Source organism: Danio rerio, chromosome 3 (genome assembly GCF_052040795.2).
Source record: "Danio rerio strain M-AB ecotype USA chromosome 3, GRCz13ab, whole genome shotgun sequence".
In the NCBI taxonomy this organism is placed as follows: domain Eukaryota; kingdom Metazoa; phylum Chordata; class Actinopteri; order Cypriniformes; family Danionidae; genus Danio; species Danio rerio.
This window is the reverse complement of record NC_141023.1, coordinates 33,582,885-33,594,938: the sequence shown is the minus strand read 5'-3', so window position 1 is coordinate 33,594,938 and position 12,054 is coordinate 33,582,885. Positions and strand designations below refer to the sequence as shown.

Sequence of the window (12,054 nt, the reverse complement as noted above, 5' to 3'; positions counted from 1 at the left end):
GAATAACTACAATATTATATTTCCAGCTTTTCAGTTAGTTTGTTTTTAATGCAATTGCAATTAGATTTTTTTTTATAATTTATTACAATCATTATTTTTTTTGCTGTGATTGTTTAAAAAACAATCAAACCCCCACAAAATTGCAAACCCATAAAAATTCACAAAATGTAATGTGACTTTTTTGTCCAAATTTTTTTCTTTTGCCTTTCTAATACAGTATATATATATATAAGATAGTTTATATATATATATATATATATATATATATATATATATATATATATATATATATATATATATATATATATATATATTATTCAGACAGATACAGTGTTACTTTTTCAATTAATACAAATTTTCAATTAATACAATTAATACAAAAGTGGTTGTTTGTAGCTTAAACATATGTAGCCTCCTAAGTAAATGTTTACAGTATATGCTTAATTTTCTGACTATAAATAAGCTAATTGAAAGCTAAATATTTATTTGTATCAATATTTACCAATCATAAAAAAATCTGAGACAGAATGGCTGCTCTGTAGTAAGAAATACTGTTCACAATGAGGAAGATATAGCCAAGGCTTTATGCAAAGCATTTTCTTTTTTTTTTTTGTGTCTGTCAACCTTTCATGGAGGGAGTCTGATGGAGGATTGGCTATGCAAATTAAACTGTATTTTATGTTGTGTAAATACATATTAAGTTCATCTGTGTGTTTTATCAGTGAGTCTCTTCAAAACTGCAGCAAAAATGGACCTTAAACTTACCTGTCTGTTAATAAGCATCATAGTCTGTATAAATAGTGAGTATGATTTAAAAATTAATTATTATTTGTTGTACTTTTTTATATACTACACTGCTAAGAACAATGGTCTAACTTTCATTTTTACAGAGTGCAAAGGTCAGACACTGACTGAGTCTGAGTCAGTAATCATCAAACCAGGCAATGGGAAACATCCACACACTCATTCATACACATACACTGCGAACAATTTAGCCCACCCAATTTACCAATAGCGCAGACTTAAGGGGGAAACCGGAGCACCTGGAGGAAAGCATACGAACACTGGGTGAACAAGCAAACTCCACACAGAAACGCCAACTGACATAGCCAAGGCTCGAACAAGCAACCTTCTTGCTGTGAGGTGAATGTGCTACCTACTGGTCCACCGTGCAGTAATATATAATTTAATGTAGTGACAATAAATATATATATTTTTTTACTTTAGTACAAAGAAACTATCGTTTTTACCCATACTGTATATGTAAGTTGGTTGAAAATGGAAAATGTAATCTAACATCAATCAATTAATTCTGCCCAAGGAAAAAAAATACATGTAGTCAAAAGTAAAGTTGGCGGTTCATTCTGCTGTGGCGACCCCTGATGAATAAAGGGACTAAGCTGGAGCAAAATGAATGAATGAATGACATTTGGCTATGCTATTGCTAGTTATATCGATATATCGATACTCAGAAACTTTTAATTTGGTATCGATATTTTAACTATATTTTAATAATTACTGCATAACTAAATGTTTTAGCGCTGTGTACAGGATTGTCAGTGACGCTTTGTATACAAGACGTTACACCAATCAATCTGTGGAGAACGTGACGTGTCCCTTATGTCCCTTTCAGAAAATAGGTCTTTGAATGTTCAAAATCACATCCTTATTTAACTCGCATTATAATATGCAAATTTTCACCATCCCATGAGAGAATAAGAGTCACCATTTCCTCCTTAACAGAGACAGACCACTAATAACAGGATAAAGCTGTGTGAACGTCTGTCTGAACTTGAAATCAATCATGAGTCAAACTCTTCTCCTTTTATTTGCCTTATTTCCATGTGAGTGGATTCAGTCACATCAGTGAAGAGAGAATCTTTTGTTGCTTTTCATACAAACATTAGTTAGAAACAGATATGTTATTGTCTTTTACAGATGTTTCTGGCATCTCCCTGACCTCATCTCCTGCACAGATTAAAGCTGCTGGTCAGTCGGTCAGGTTGTCCTGTCAAATTTCTGGATACGCTCTCACAGATTATGGCACAGCTTGGATCAGACATCCTCCTGGAAAAGCCATGGAGTGGATCGGGATCATATGGGGTAGTGGATCAATAGCCTCTGGGAACTCCTTCAAGAGTCGCTTCACCATTTCCAGAGACACGGGCAGAAATGAGCTGTACTTAGACATTAGCAGCCTGCAGACTGAGGACACAGCTGTGTATTATTGTGCAAAGACAGCCACAGTGGCTCAGTTCAGTGAGAGAATCTGACAAAAACACATCTACACTTCATCAACACAATTATCTACACACACGATGCAAACACTTTACTATAACATCATATATTTTGAGGGCTGGAAGTGTTTATGTATTTATTTTACAGATTCAGAAATAGGCTATGAAAATAATAAAATAACTGTCAAATGTATATAATTAATGTTACCACATATTTTTTGTATACCACAAGAGGGAGTCATTTACATTTTAAACAAGCTGTTTTACGAATTATCAGGATATTGTATTGAAATATAAATTCTGATATGTAATAAAAACAGCATACTAATGTAGCAACATTACATACATATAAAACCACAGTAATGTAAAATACATTAGGAAACTCCAAATAAACAGAACTGAGTTCACCAACAGGAACTCCTTTCTCTCACATGATCAGCCTCAATACTCACTTCATTTTACTTTCTCAGATCATATATTATAAAACTAAGGCAAGAGAAATCAGCTTATGCAAATGTGTTTATTTAACTGCATATAACACACAGATTTAGCTTAACTGTTCAATGACTGGTGAAATAATATCTAATGAGCTGACTTTACATTTAGAAAACATGTTGGAAAAGGTGTCAAAAAGCATTTTGTTTATCATCTTAATATTGATTCTTTTACAGCATGGTAATTTGACATTTATTCATTTTTCTAGTTATCACTTTGATTATTTAAAGCTGTTCTTTAATGCAATTTTGTCTTTTATTGCACAGGTATCAGTGGGGATGAAATTCGATTAGATCAGTCACCTGCTGTGACAAAGAGACCTGGAGAAACAGTGAAGATCTCCTGTAAAATATCTGGGTTTACAATGACTGAGCACTACATGCACTGGATACGGCAGAAGCCTGGAGAAGCTCTGGAATGGATTGGGAAAATTAATACTGGCAGCAGTTCTTGCTCTGATTATCTTGTCTATGCAGACTACATAAAAAAATACCACGATGAGTGAGGATGTTTCTCAAAGTACACAATATCTTGAAGTCAAGAGTCTGAGAGAAGAGCACACTGCTATTTATTACTGTGCTCGAGAACCAGGGCACAGCGACTCCATCTGATGATGCAGCTCTACAAGAACTCAGAAATACAAAGTGAAAAGTTTTCTTATACGTTTATGAACAATCTTTATCATCCTTATGTTTTTCATCATAATTTTCATCATTATCATCATAACAGCAACAACAACAATACTCACATAATATAAATAATATTTATTATTGTTGTTTCTAATTCAGATACGTTCTAGCTTGAAATCCACACACAATTGATATTCCAACTTCTGTTAATAATTTGAATTATTCTCCTTTCATCTGTCTTTTTGGTTTCTAAAATCTCTCACAACATTTTCGTTCAGAACAAAAAGGGATTATTTCATTCTAAAGTTCTCTTGTAGAACACTCCTGTTCTGACTGCTGTAGTAATATACAGTGCATATATAATTTACCAGTGATCAGAAACAACCAAATTATCTTGAAAATCCACCACTGTTAACAACATGAAATACCACAATGCCTCACTCTGTCCACCTCACTGACCAGACTTACCCAGACCCTTCTCAAGACGCCACATTCAAGCACCAGTCATATACCCGTGGAATTAGTACAGCTAAAAGATTACCTAAAAGCTCAAAATACTAATCAAGCAACATTCACCATTTACTACATACACACCCGGATTCTGCTCATGAGGCTTGCTGCTTTTGTTATTGCTTTAGATATTTAACATGAAAAGACCTTACTAGTTTTTTTTTTTTTTGATGATTTGTATGAAAACATCAGAATTAGAGTGACATTTTAATAGATTTAGTAGGAGAAACCAAATCATACTTACAAGATCACATCTCTATTATAAGACAAAAAAATACCATGAATTTGCATATACTCTATGCAAAAAAAAAAAAAAAAAAAAATTAGAAAGGGAGGATCAGCATCCTTTAAAATACCCAAGGGATTTTGTTATAAACTGAAACTGGAGTCAGTTTCTGTGCTCAAAACATCACAGTTTTAGGGTGTGTTTGGGGTGACAATGGAAATGTTACTTTATGGAGTTGTGTTGATGATGATTAGAAGTAAGAAGCTCTTTATTGTGTACTATACTAAGAATCAAAGTCTGCTTCTTTAAATAGTTTTCATTCTTTTTACATTAATTGTCCATGTTTTTCAGCTGTAAGTGGTCAGTCTTTGACCTCCTCAGACTCTGTGGTGAAAAGACCAGGAGAGTCAGTCACTCTGTCCTGCACTGGGTCTGGATTCTCAGTGGGTGACTACTGGATGCACTGGATACGCCAGAAACCAGGGAAAGGACTTGAATGGATTGGAGGAAGATATAGCTCAACTGTATATTTTGCTCAGTCTCTACAGGGTCAGTTTTCCATCTCAACAGACACCAGCAAAAATATGGTGTACCTGGAGATAAAAAGCCTGAATACTGAAGACGCAGCTGTTTATTACTGTGCACGAGAGACACTCTTACACAAAAGGCTGCAGCGCCCATCAAAAACCTGCATTGTGTTTGTGAAGTCAGTCAGACATTACCAAACCGTTTATAGGAAATTAAAGCATTACTCTCCTTTAGGTGAACACATTTTGTAGAATTTGCTACAACAGAATACATGCTTTATCAAGCCATACTCAATATCACATAAAAGACATTAACATTACTGCACTTACTGCTGATATAACGAAGGTGCATGCTGGGTGGAAATATGGAGCTTTAATTAACATAATGTGTCATAGTGAATAATACAATTTTTTATTTTAACCTTTTAAATAATTTAAAACGTTTTTAAAGGTCTCATTTGATTTGATTTAGGTGCTTTCATTGAAGAAAAGTTTTTCATTTAATAAAAAACTATTAATTCAGCTAAATGCACTTGTCACACAGAGGCGTTTTTCGGGTGTGTGTGAAACAAGAAAAAAAAAATGAATGATGGCTCAGCCGACGTAGCACTATGGTGCAAGGTGCGTTTATTTACAGTGCAAAAGTTTCCATTCCAAAAATCCCAAAAATAAAAGAAAAAAAATAGATATATATATACAAAAAATAAACAAACAACAAAACAAACAAATAGAGACAATAAAGTAACAAAATAATTATATACAAAATATTTGTTCTCCAGAATTATCAAAACCAACTATTCGCCACTACTCACACCTTCTATCTCCAACGACTCCCACACTGAACTGAGCACAAGTCACTCTATTTATAGTGAGTGACTCCGCCCAGTTTGGATTAAACTATATTGAAGGTAAGTATAAGGTAAGTATGGACATAAACAAATCTTTCAGGTAAGTATTTCACACTTTCATACACTTCATTTGTATTACTATATAACTTAAAACCAAAATTATTAAATCAGCATTTTCACATGTCATGAATACTGCTTTTTCCATTGTTTTCCCATTCTTTTCATCCCCCACATAAAACACATAGTCTCCCCCGGGTGCCCAACCACTCAGCGCATGCGCAGCGCATCACTGTGCATAAAATGCTGCGCATGACCTTTTTGGCCCCTTTTGCCTCCCGTAGCCGCGATTGCGCAACCCGGAAGAGAGACGCAACAGAAACGCAACGAGACGAACAAACACAAACACAAACGGACACACAGGTAAGACAAATGTATGCGGTGTGATTTATGGCGTGTCAGAATATGCAAGGATTAATGGAGTATATAATGTGTTTGTGCGTGTATGTGTTTTTATTACAGCGCAATCTCCCGTGTGCACCCGATCGATCGGCTGGTGGAGTGAAGGTAAGTTATGTGTGTGTGCGTGAATATGTGGGTGTACAGCTCTGCCGCAGGCCAGTGACAAACTCCTTTGTCACATTACCTCCCACCTCTCCTAGATTGCTGACGTCAGGCAATCGTGACAGGTAATCTGCTGTGACATTGCTCTTTCCCGCCTTGTATCTTACATTAAACTTGAAAGGCTGCAGTGACAGGTACCATCTGGTCACTCTGGCATTCTGGTCTTTCATTGTATTGATCCAGGTTAAGGCTCTATGATCCGTTTCTAGGGTAAACTCTCTACCCATCAGGTAGTATCTCAAACTGTCCAGTGCCCACTTTATAGCCAATCCTTCTTTTTCAATGGTGGCATACCTGGTCTCTCGTGGCAACAGCTTTCTACTCAGGTATAGGATGGGGTGTTCCTGACCTTCATCCTCCTGCATAAGCACTGCTCCAATTCCTCTCGCTGAGGCATCCACCTGTACCAAGAACTTCTTTGTAAAGTCTGGGCTTCGTAAAACAGGTACAGTACACATTCTTTCTTTCAAGGTAATGAAAGCCTTCTCACATTCTTTGGTCCACGGAACCGGATTCTTTATGGCTTTAGCCGTCAAATTCGTCAAGGGTGCTGCTTTTTCAGAGAATTGAGGAATGAATCTCCGATACCATCCCACCAGTCCGAGAAAGGATCGTACCTCCTTCTTGGTACGAGGTCTAGGACAGTTGCGGAGTGCCTCCACTTTGTCCACTTGTGGTCGTATCTCTCCATTCCCCAGCTGGAACCCAAGATACCTCGTTTCTTGTCTGGCCCACTCGCACTTGGCGACGTTCAGTGTCAAACCAGCTTTCTGTATCTTCTGCAGAATCTTGTGCAGATGGTGTACATGATCGGTCCAGGTAGTACTATAAATGACTACGTCATCCAGGTATGCGGCACTGTACTCCTCACAGTTTCTTAATACCTGATTCATGAGTCTTTGGAACGTTGCGGGAGCTCCATGAAGACCAAAGGGCATGGTCTTAAAATGGTATAGCCCCACTGGTGTCCTAAATGCAGTATACTCCCTGCTCGTCTTCTCCAAGGGTACCTGCCAGTATCCTTTACAGAGGTCCAAAGTAGTGATGTATTTGGCTCTCCCAATCCTCTCGACCAGTTCATCGATGCGTGGCATCGGGTAAGCGTCAAACTTGGACACCGCATTTAACTTCCTGAAGTCCAGGCATACTCTCAGCGTACCATCCTTCTTAGGTACAATGACTATTGGACTACTCCAAGCACTAGTCGATGGTTCTATGATGTCCATTTCCAACATCATCTTCAGCTCTTCCTTCAAGGGTTTAATCAGGCTTTCAGGCACTCTATATGGCCTTTGACGAATAGGTGTTGCTTCCGTTAGACAGATTTTGTGCTCCACCAAGTTTGTTCTTCCAGGTCTTCCTCTCTGTAATTCTGGGTAGGTGTTTAACACTTCGGTCAGTTCCACTCTTTGCCTCTCTTGCAGATGTTCCAGGCTTACCGCTGACTGCAAGTGTTCTGGGGTTTCAAAGTCCACCTTGTCGTCATCTTCTGCTTCAGGTGTCTCCACCTTACAGGCCAACATACCTTTCTTCAACTCAGGTCCTTGCTCCCGCCATTCCTTCAAAAGATTGACGTGGTATGTTTGATTTTTCTTCCCCTTATCTGGATGAAACACCTCATAGGTAACAGGACCCTTCTTCTTAGTGATCTCATAGGGACCCTGCCACTTCGCCAATAGCTTGTTTGTGGAAGATGGTAATAGTAACAGCACTTTTTGTCCTGGTTGGTATTCTCTCCGTCGAGACCATTTGTCGTACCACAGCTTCTGGTTCTTCTGAGCTTCCTCTAGATTCTCCTGAGCTTGCTCTCGGTACTTCTCAAGTCTGTCTCTCATCTGTAATACAAACTTTACAATGTTAGTTTCTCCTTCGGCTGTAGTGCTTGATGCTTCCCAACTCCTCTTCACCAGATCGAGAGGACCTTGCACCTGCCATCCGTACAGGAGTTCAAAAGGCGAAAAGCCTGTGGATGCCTGTGGGACCTCTCGGTATGCATATAGCAGGAACGGAAGCCACTTGTCCCAGTCTTTGCCGTTGTCACTTACAAATTTCCTCAACATCCTTTTGAGGGTTTGATTAAATCTCTCTACTAATCCATCGGTTTGTGGATGGTAGGGACTTGTACGGATGGAATGGATGCCCAGCTGCTTGTGCAGTAACTGCATCAGTCTTGATGTGAAATTAGTGCCCTGATCAGTGATGATCTCTTGCGGGAATCCAACTCTGGAAAACAGTTGTGTTAATGCAGTGATTACCTTAGCAGTTGTGATGCTGCGTAGAGGGAATGCTTCAGGGTATCGTGTAGCGTAATCACAGATGACTAATATATACTGGTTGCCTGTACTGCTTCTTTCCAGTGGCCCAACAATGTCCATGGCGATCCGTTTGAATGGAGTTTCGATGACAGGTAATGGATGCAAAGGAACTCGCGCTGACCTGTGAACAGAGCTGGTTTTCTGGCAAACAATACATGTGGAGCAATATGTGTGTACGTCAGTATACATGGAAGGCCAATAGAATCGTGTACCGATGCGTTGGTAGGTTTTCTGGTGTGCTAAATGTCCAGACCAAGGAATGGTGTGTGCTAGATGTAATATGAGTGATCTGCAACATGTAGGCACAACAAGACGTTTGACACCATCAGACAACACATATAGTACATCCTTTTCTATCACATATTTCTCTGCCCCTAGCGTCTCAATTTGTTTTTCCCCCTCACACACTTTAGAAAACAAAGGTTTCAATGTTACATCTTCAGCTTGTAACTGTGCAATATTTTTAGGGATATCCCATTCAGTCACCTTCAACCCTTCAGTTGACACTTCCACAATAGGTGAACCCAATTGCTTCTCTAGACGGCGCTGTCGCCGTGACTTTTTTGGTTTACCCCCCTTCCCTTGGATCAAACTGTCATCCATAGCAGGTAAGGGCTCTAAACCCGCTCTGGTTTGTGAGCGTGTTAGCACCGGACATGATATATCATCATACACATTGGTACTTTCAACAGCATTGCTTAACAGTTCGTTCAACACAGGTAGGTCCCATCCCAAAACCATACCTACAGGTAAAGCATCCACTACCCCCACTGACATCAAGTATGGTTGATCATTGATAACAAGAGTCACTTCAGTGGTAGGATAGTCTTTTTTGTCCCCATGTACGCATTGGATGTTCTGTGTGTGTGTAAAGTCAATGGTGTTTCTTGAAATGTAGCATTGTTTTATCAGTGTAAATGTGCTGCCAGTGTCAATGAGTGCATTTATGTTTTGTCCATTCACGGTGACGTCTATGTGTCGATTAGTGTACGTCACCTTGTCTTTTACGTCCCCCTCTCTTGGAACATAACACAGACTGGTGAGTTTGGGTTTGCGTACTGGGCAGTTCGACGCCTTGTGCCCCTCTTGTTGACAGTAATAGCAAATAAGCTTTTTAGTAGGAAAAACAGAGACAGTACCTTTTCCAGATGTATCAGTGTGCTTGGCCCCTCGTGTTGGTGTAGAACGGGCATACATCTGACCTCCTCGGTGTGCATTCAAGTACTGGACTGCCAACTTTGCTGCATTCAGCCCATCGGTCGGCTCATGCTCTCTCACCCAGGTCCGTACCTCCAATGGCAGTACTCGTAGCAGCTGCTCCAGGATGATAGCCTCTCCTACCTCCTCCTTTGTGCACTGCTCGGGACGTATCCATCGTTTGTAGAGCCCCTTGAGGCGATTGTAGGTCTCCGTCGGTGTTTCTCCAGCAGGAATTGATGTCTGCCGAAATCGTTGTCGGTAGGTCTCTGTTGATAAATCGAATTTCGCCATCAGTGCCTCCCGAAGATCCTTATAGACTTCCGCCCGATCTTCGTCCATCGCGAGGTATGCCTCCAGCGCTTTTCCGGTGAGAAGGGGTACTAGTCGATTCGCCCATTCCTCTTCCGGCCAACCCCAGGTCTTTGCCAGACGCTCAAAACGACGCAAGTAATTCTCCACGTCCTCTCCCTCTTGAAATGCTGGCATCCGTGACTCTGGTCGCATTGGTGGTGGTGGTGGTGAGTCTGCCGCCCTCTGTGTCGACAGTGTCGGGTTCTGCGTGACTGACGGTCCCCGAATTCGTGAAGCTGCAGGTGTGGGTAGATCTAGGCGTAGGCTTTGGCTTGGTGATGTTTCTGGTATAACTGAGCGTTGCAGTGACTCTCGCAACCCCCGTAGCTCATAGATGAGGCCTTCTTCCCTTTTTGACTGAGCTGTCAGAAATGTCCTCATCAATGCCACTACATCGCTCTCCATACCTTTTGATTCAGGTTTAGCTCTAGGGGAACTGGCTTCGGCACCCTCTGCACTGGCTGTCTCCTCTTCGTCCATAGTGTCCCATGCTACCTCTTCCAGCACAGGTTTTTGTGACCGCAGACCCTTCCTGGCCTGTTTTCCAGAAGTCACTTTTCTACGACTGGCCATCCCACTTCTGACACCACTTGTCACACAGAGGCGTTTTTCGGGTGTGTGTGAAACAAGAAAAAAAAAATGAATGATGGCTCAGCCGACGTAGCACTATGGTGCAAGGTGCGTTTATTTACAGTGCAAAAGTTTCCATTCCAAAAATCCCAAAAATAAAAGAAAAAAAATAGATATATATATACAAAAAATAAACAAACAACAAAACAAACAAATAGAGACAATAAAGTAACAAAATAATTATATACAAAATATTTGTTCTCCAGAATTATCAAAACCAACTATTCGCCACTACTCACACCTTCTATCTCCAACGACTCCCACACTGAACTGAGCACAAGTCACTCTATTTATAGTGAGTGACTCCGCCCAGTTTGGATTAAACTATATTGAAGGTAAGTATAAGGTAAGTATGGACATAAACAAATCTTTCAGGTAAGTATTTCACACTTTCATACACTTCATTTGTATTACTATATAACTTAAAACCAAAATTATTAAATCAGCATTTTCACATGTCATGAATACTGCTTTTTCCATTGTTTTCCCATTCTTTTCATCCCCCACATAAAACACATAGTCTCCCCCGGGTGCCCAACCACTCAGCGCATGCGCAGCGCATCACTGTGCATAAAATGCTGCGCATGACCTTTTTGGCCCCTTTTGCCTCCCGTAGCCGCGATTGCGCAACCCGGAAGAGAGACGCAACAGAAACGCAACGAGACGAACAAACACAAACACAAACGGACACACAGGTAAGACAAATGTATGCGGTGTGATTTATGGCGTGTCAGAATATGCAAGGATTAATGGAGTATATAATGTGTTTGTGCGTGTATGTGTTTTTATTACAGCGCAATCTCCCGTGTGCACCCGATCGATCGGCTGGTGGAGTGAAGGTAAGTTATGTGTGTGTGCGTGAATATGTGGGTGTACAGCTCTGCCGCAGGCCAGTGACAAACTCCTTTGTCACAGCACTTCACACTGCAACATCATCAAACATATGAAAACTCCATAAACACAGAGCAAATGTTGTTCTGACAGATTTCATTTCAAGTTTTGCTAGCAAAAAAAGTTTGCTTTGCTGGGGAAAAAACACAGTGTCTTTTATTGGCATTTTTTGTATTTGTAACAATATATTGACTGGGTTATTGTTAAAATGGATTATTTGTATAAAAAACAATATTAATAATGATATTAAATACTTATAATAATAATAACAACTATAATAATCATAATAATAATAAATTGATATATTGTTATTATTATTTTATTATTATTATTATAAAAATAACTAATTAATTTAAAATACATTAGTAAAATTGATATTTGACATAATGAATCAAATAAACATTAGGAGTAATTTAACTTAAATTACATTGACATGTCATATAATTTTGATTTAGTTCAATAACTTATGATTAACATAAAACATACTGCCAAGACTTATTGATCATATAATTTTACAGTCTACAATATAACGCTTCAACTACTAAAATGTCAATAAAAGGTCACATTATCAAAC

The 12,054-nt window shown here is 39.3% G+C and overlaps 2 protein-coding genes and 1 gene segment (V, D, J or C); all 3 read left to right on the top strand.

Moving 5' to 3' along the window:
* LOC137489848 (immunoglobulin gamma-1 heavy chain) overlaps positions 1-12,054 on the top strand; it is an 84,326-nt gene that overhangs the window by 37,796 nt on the left and 34,476 nt on the right. The gene's annotated exons all lie outside the window — the stretch shown is intronic.
* On the top strand, positions 1,740-2,354 carry LOC147845675 (Ig heavy chain V region 914-like). The segment is given in 2 exon segments: positions 1,740-1,844; positions 1,939-2,354. Coding segments are annotated over 2 exon segments (375 nt in total).
* The window catches only part of LOC141375059 (uncharacterized), an 86,872-nt gene continuing 86,005 nt past the window's right edge, over positions 11,188-12,054 (top strand). Inside the window, exons 1-2 of the mRNA XM_087244768.1 lie at positions 11,188-11,284; positions 11,384-11,428. The gene's annotated coding sequence lies outside the window, so the exon portion shown is untranslated. The remainder of the gene's footprint in view (positions 11,285-11,383; positions 11,429-12,054) is intronic.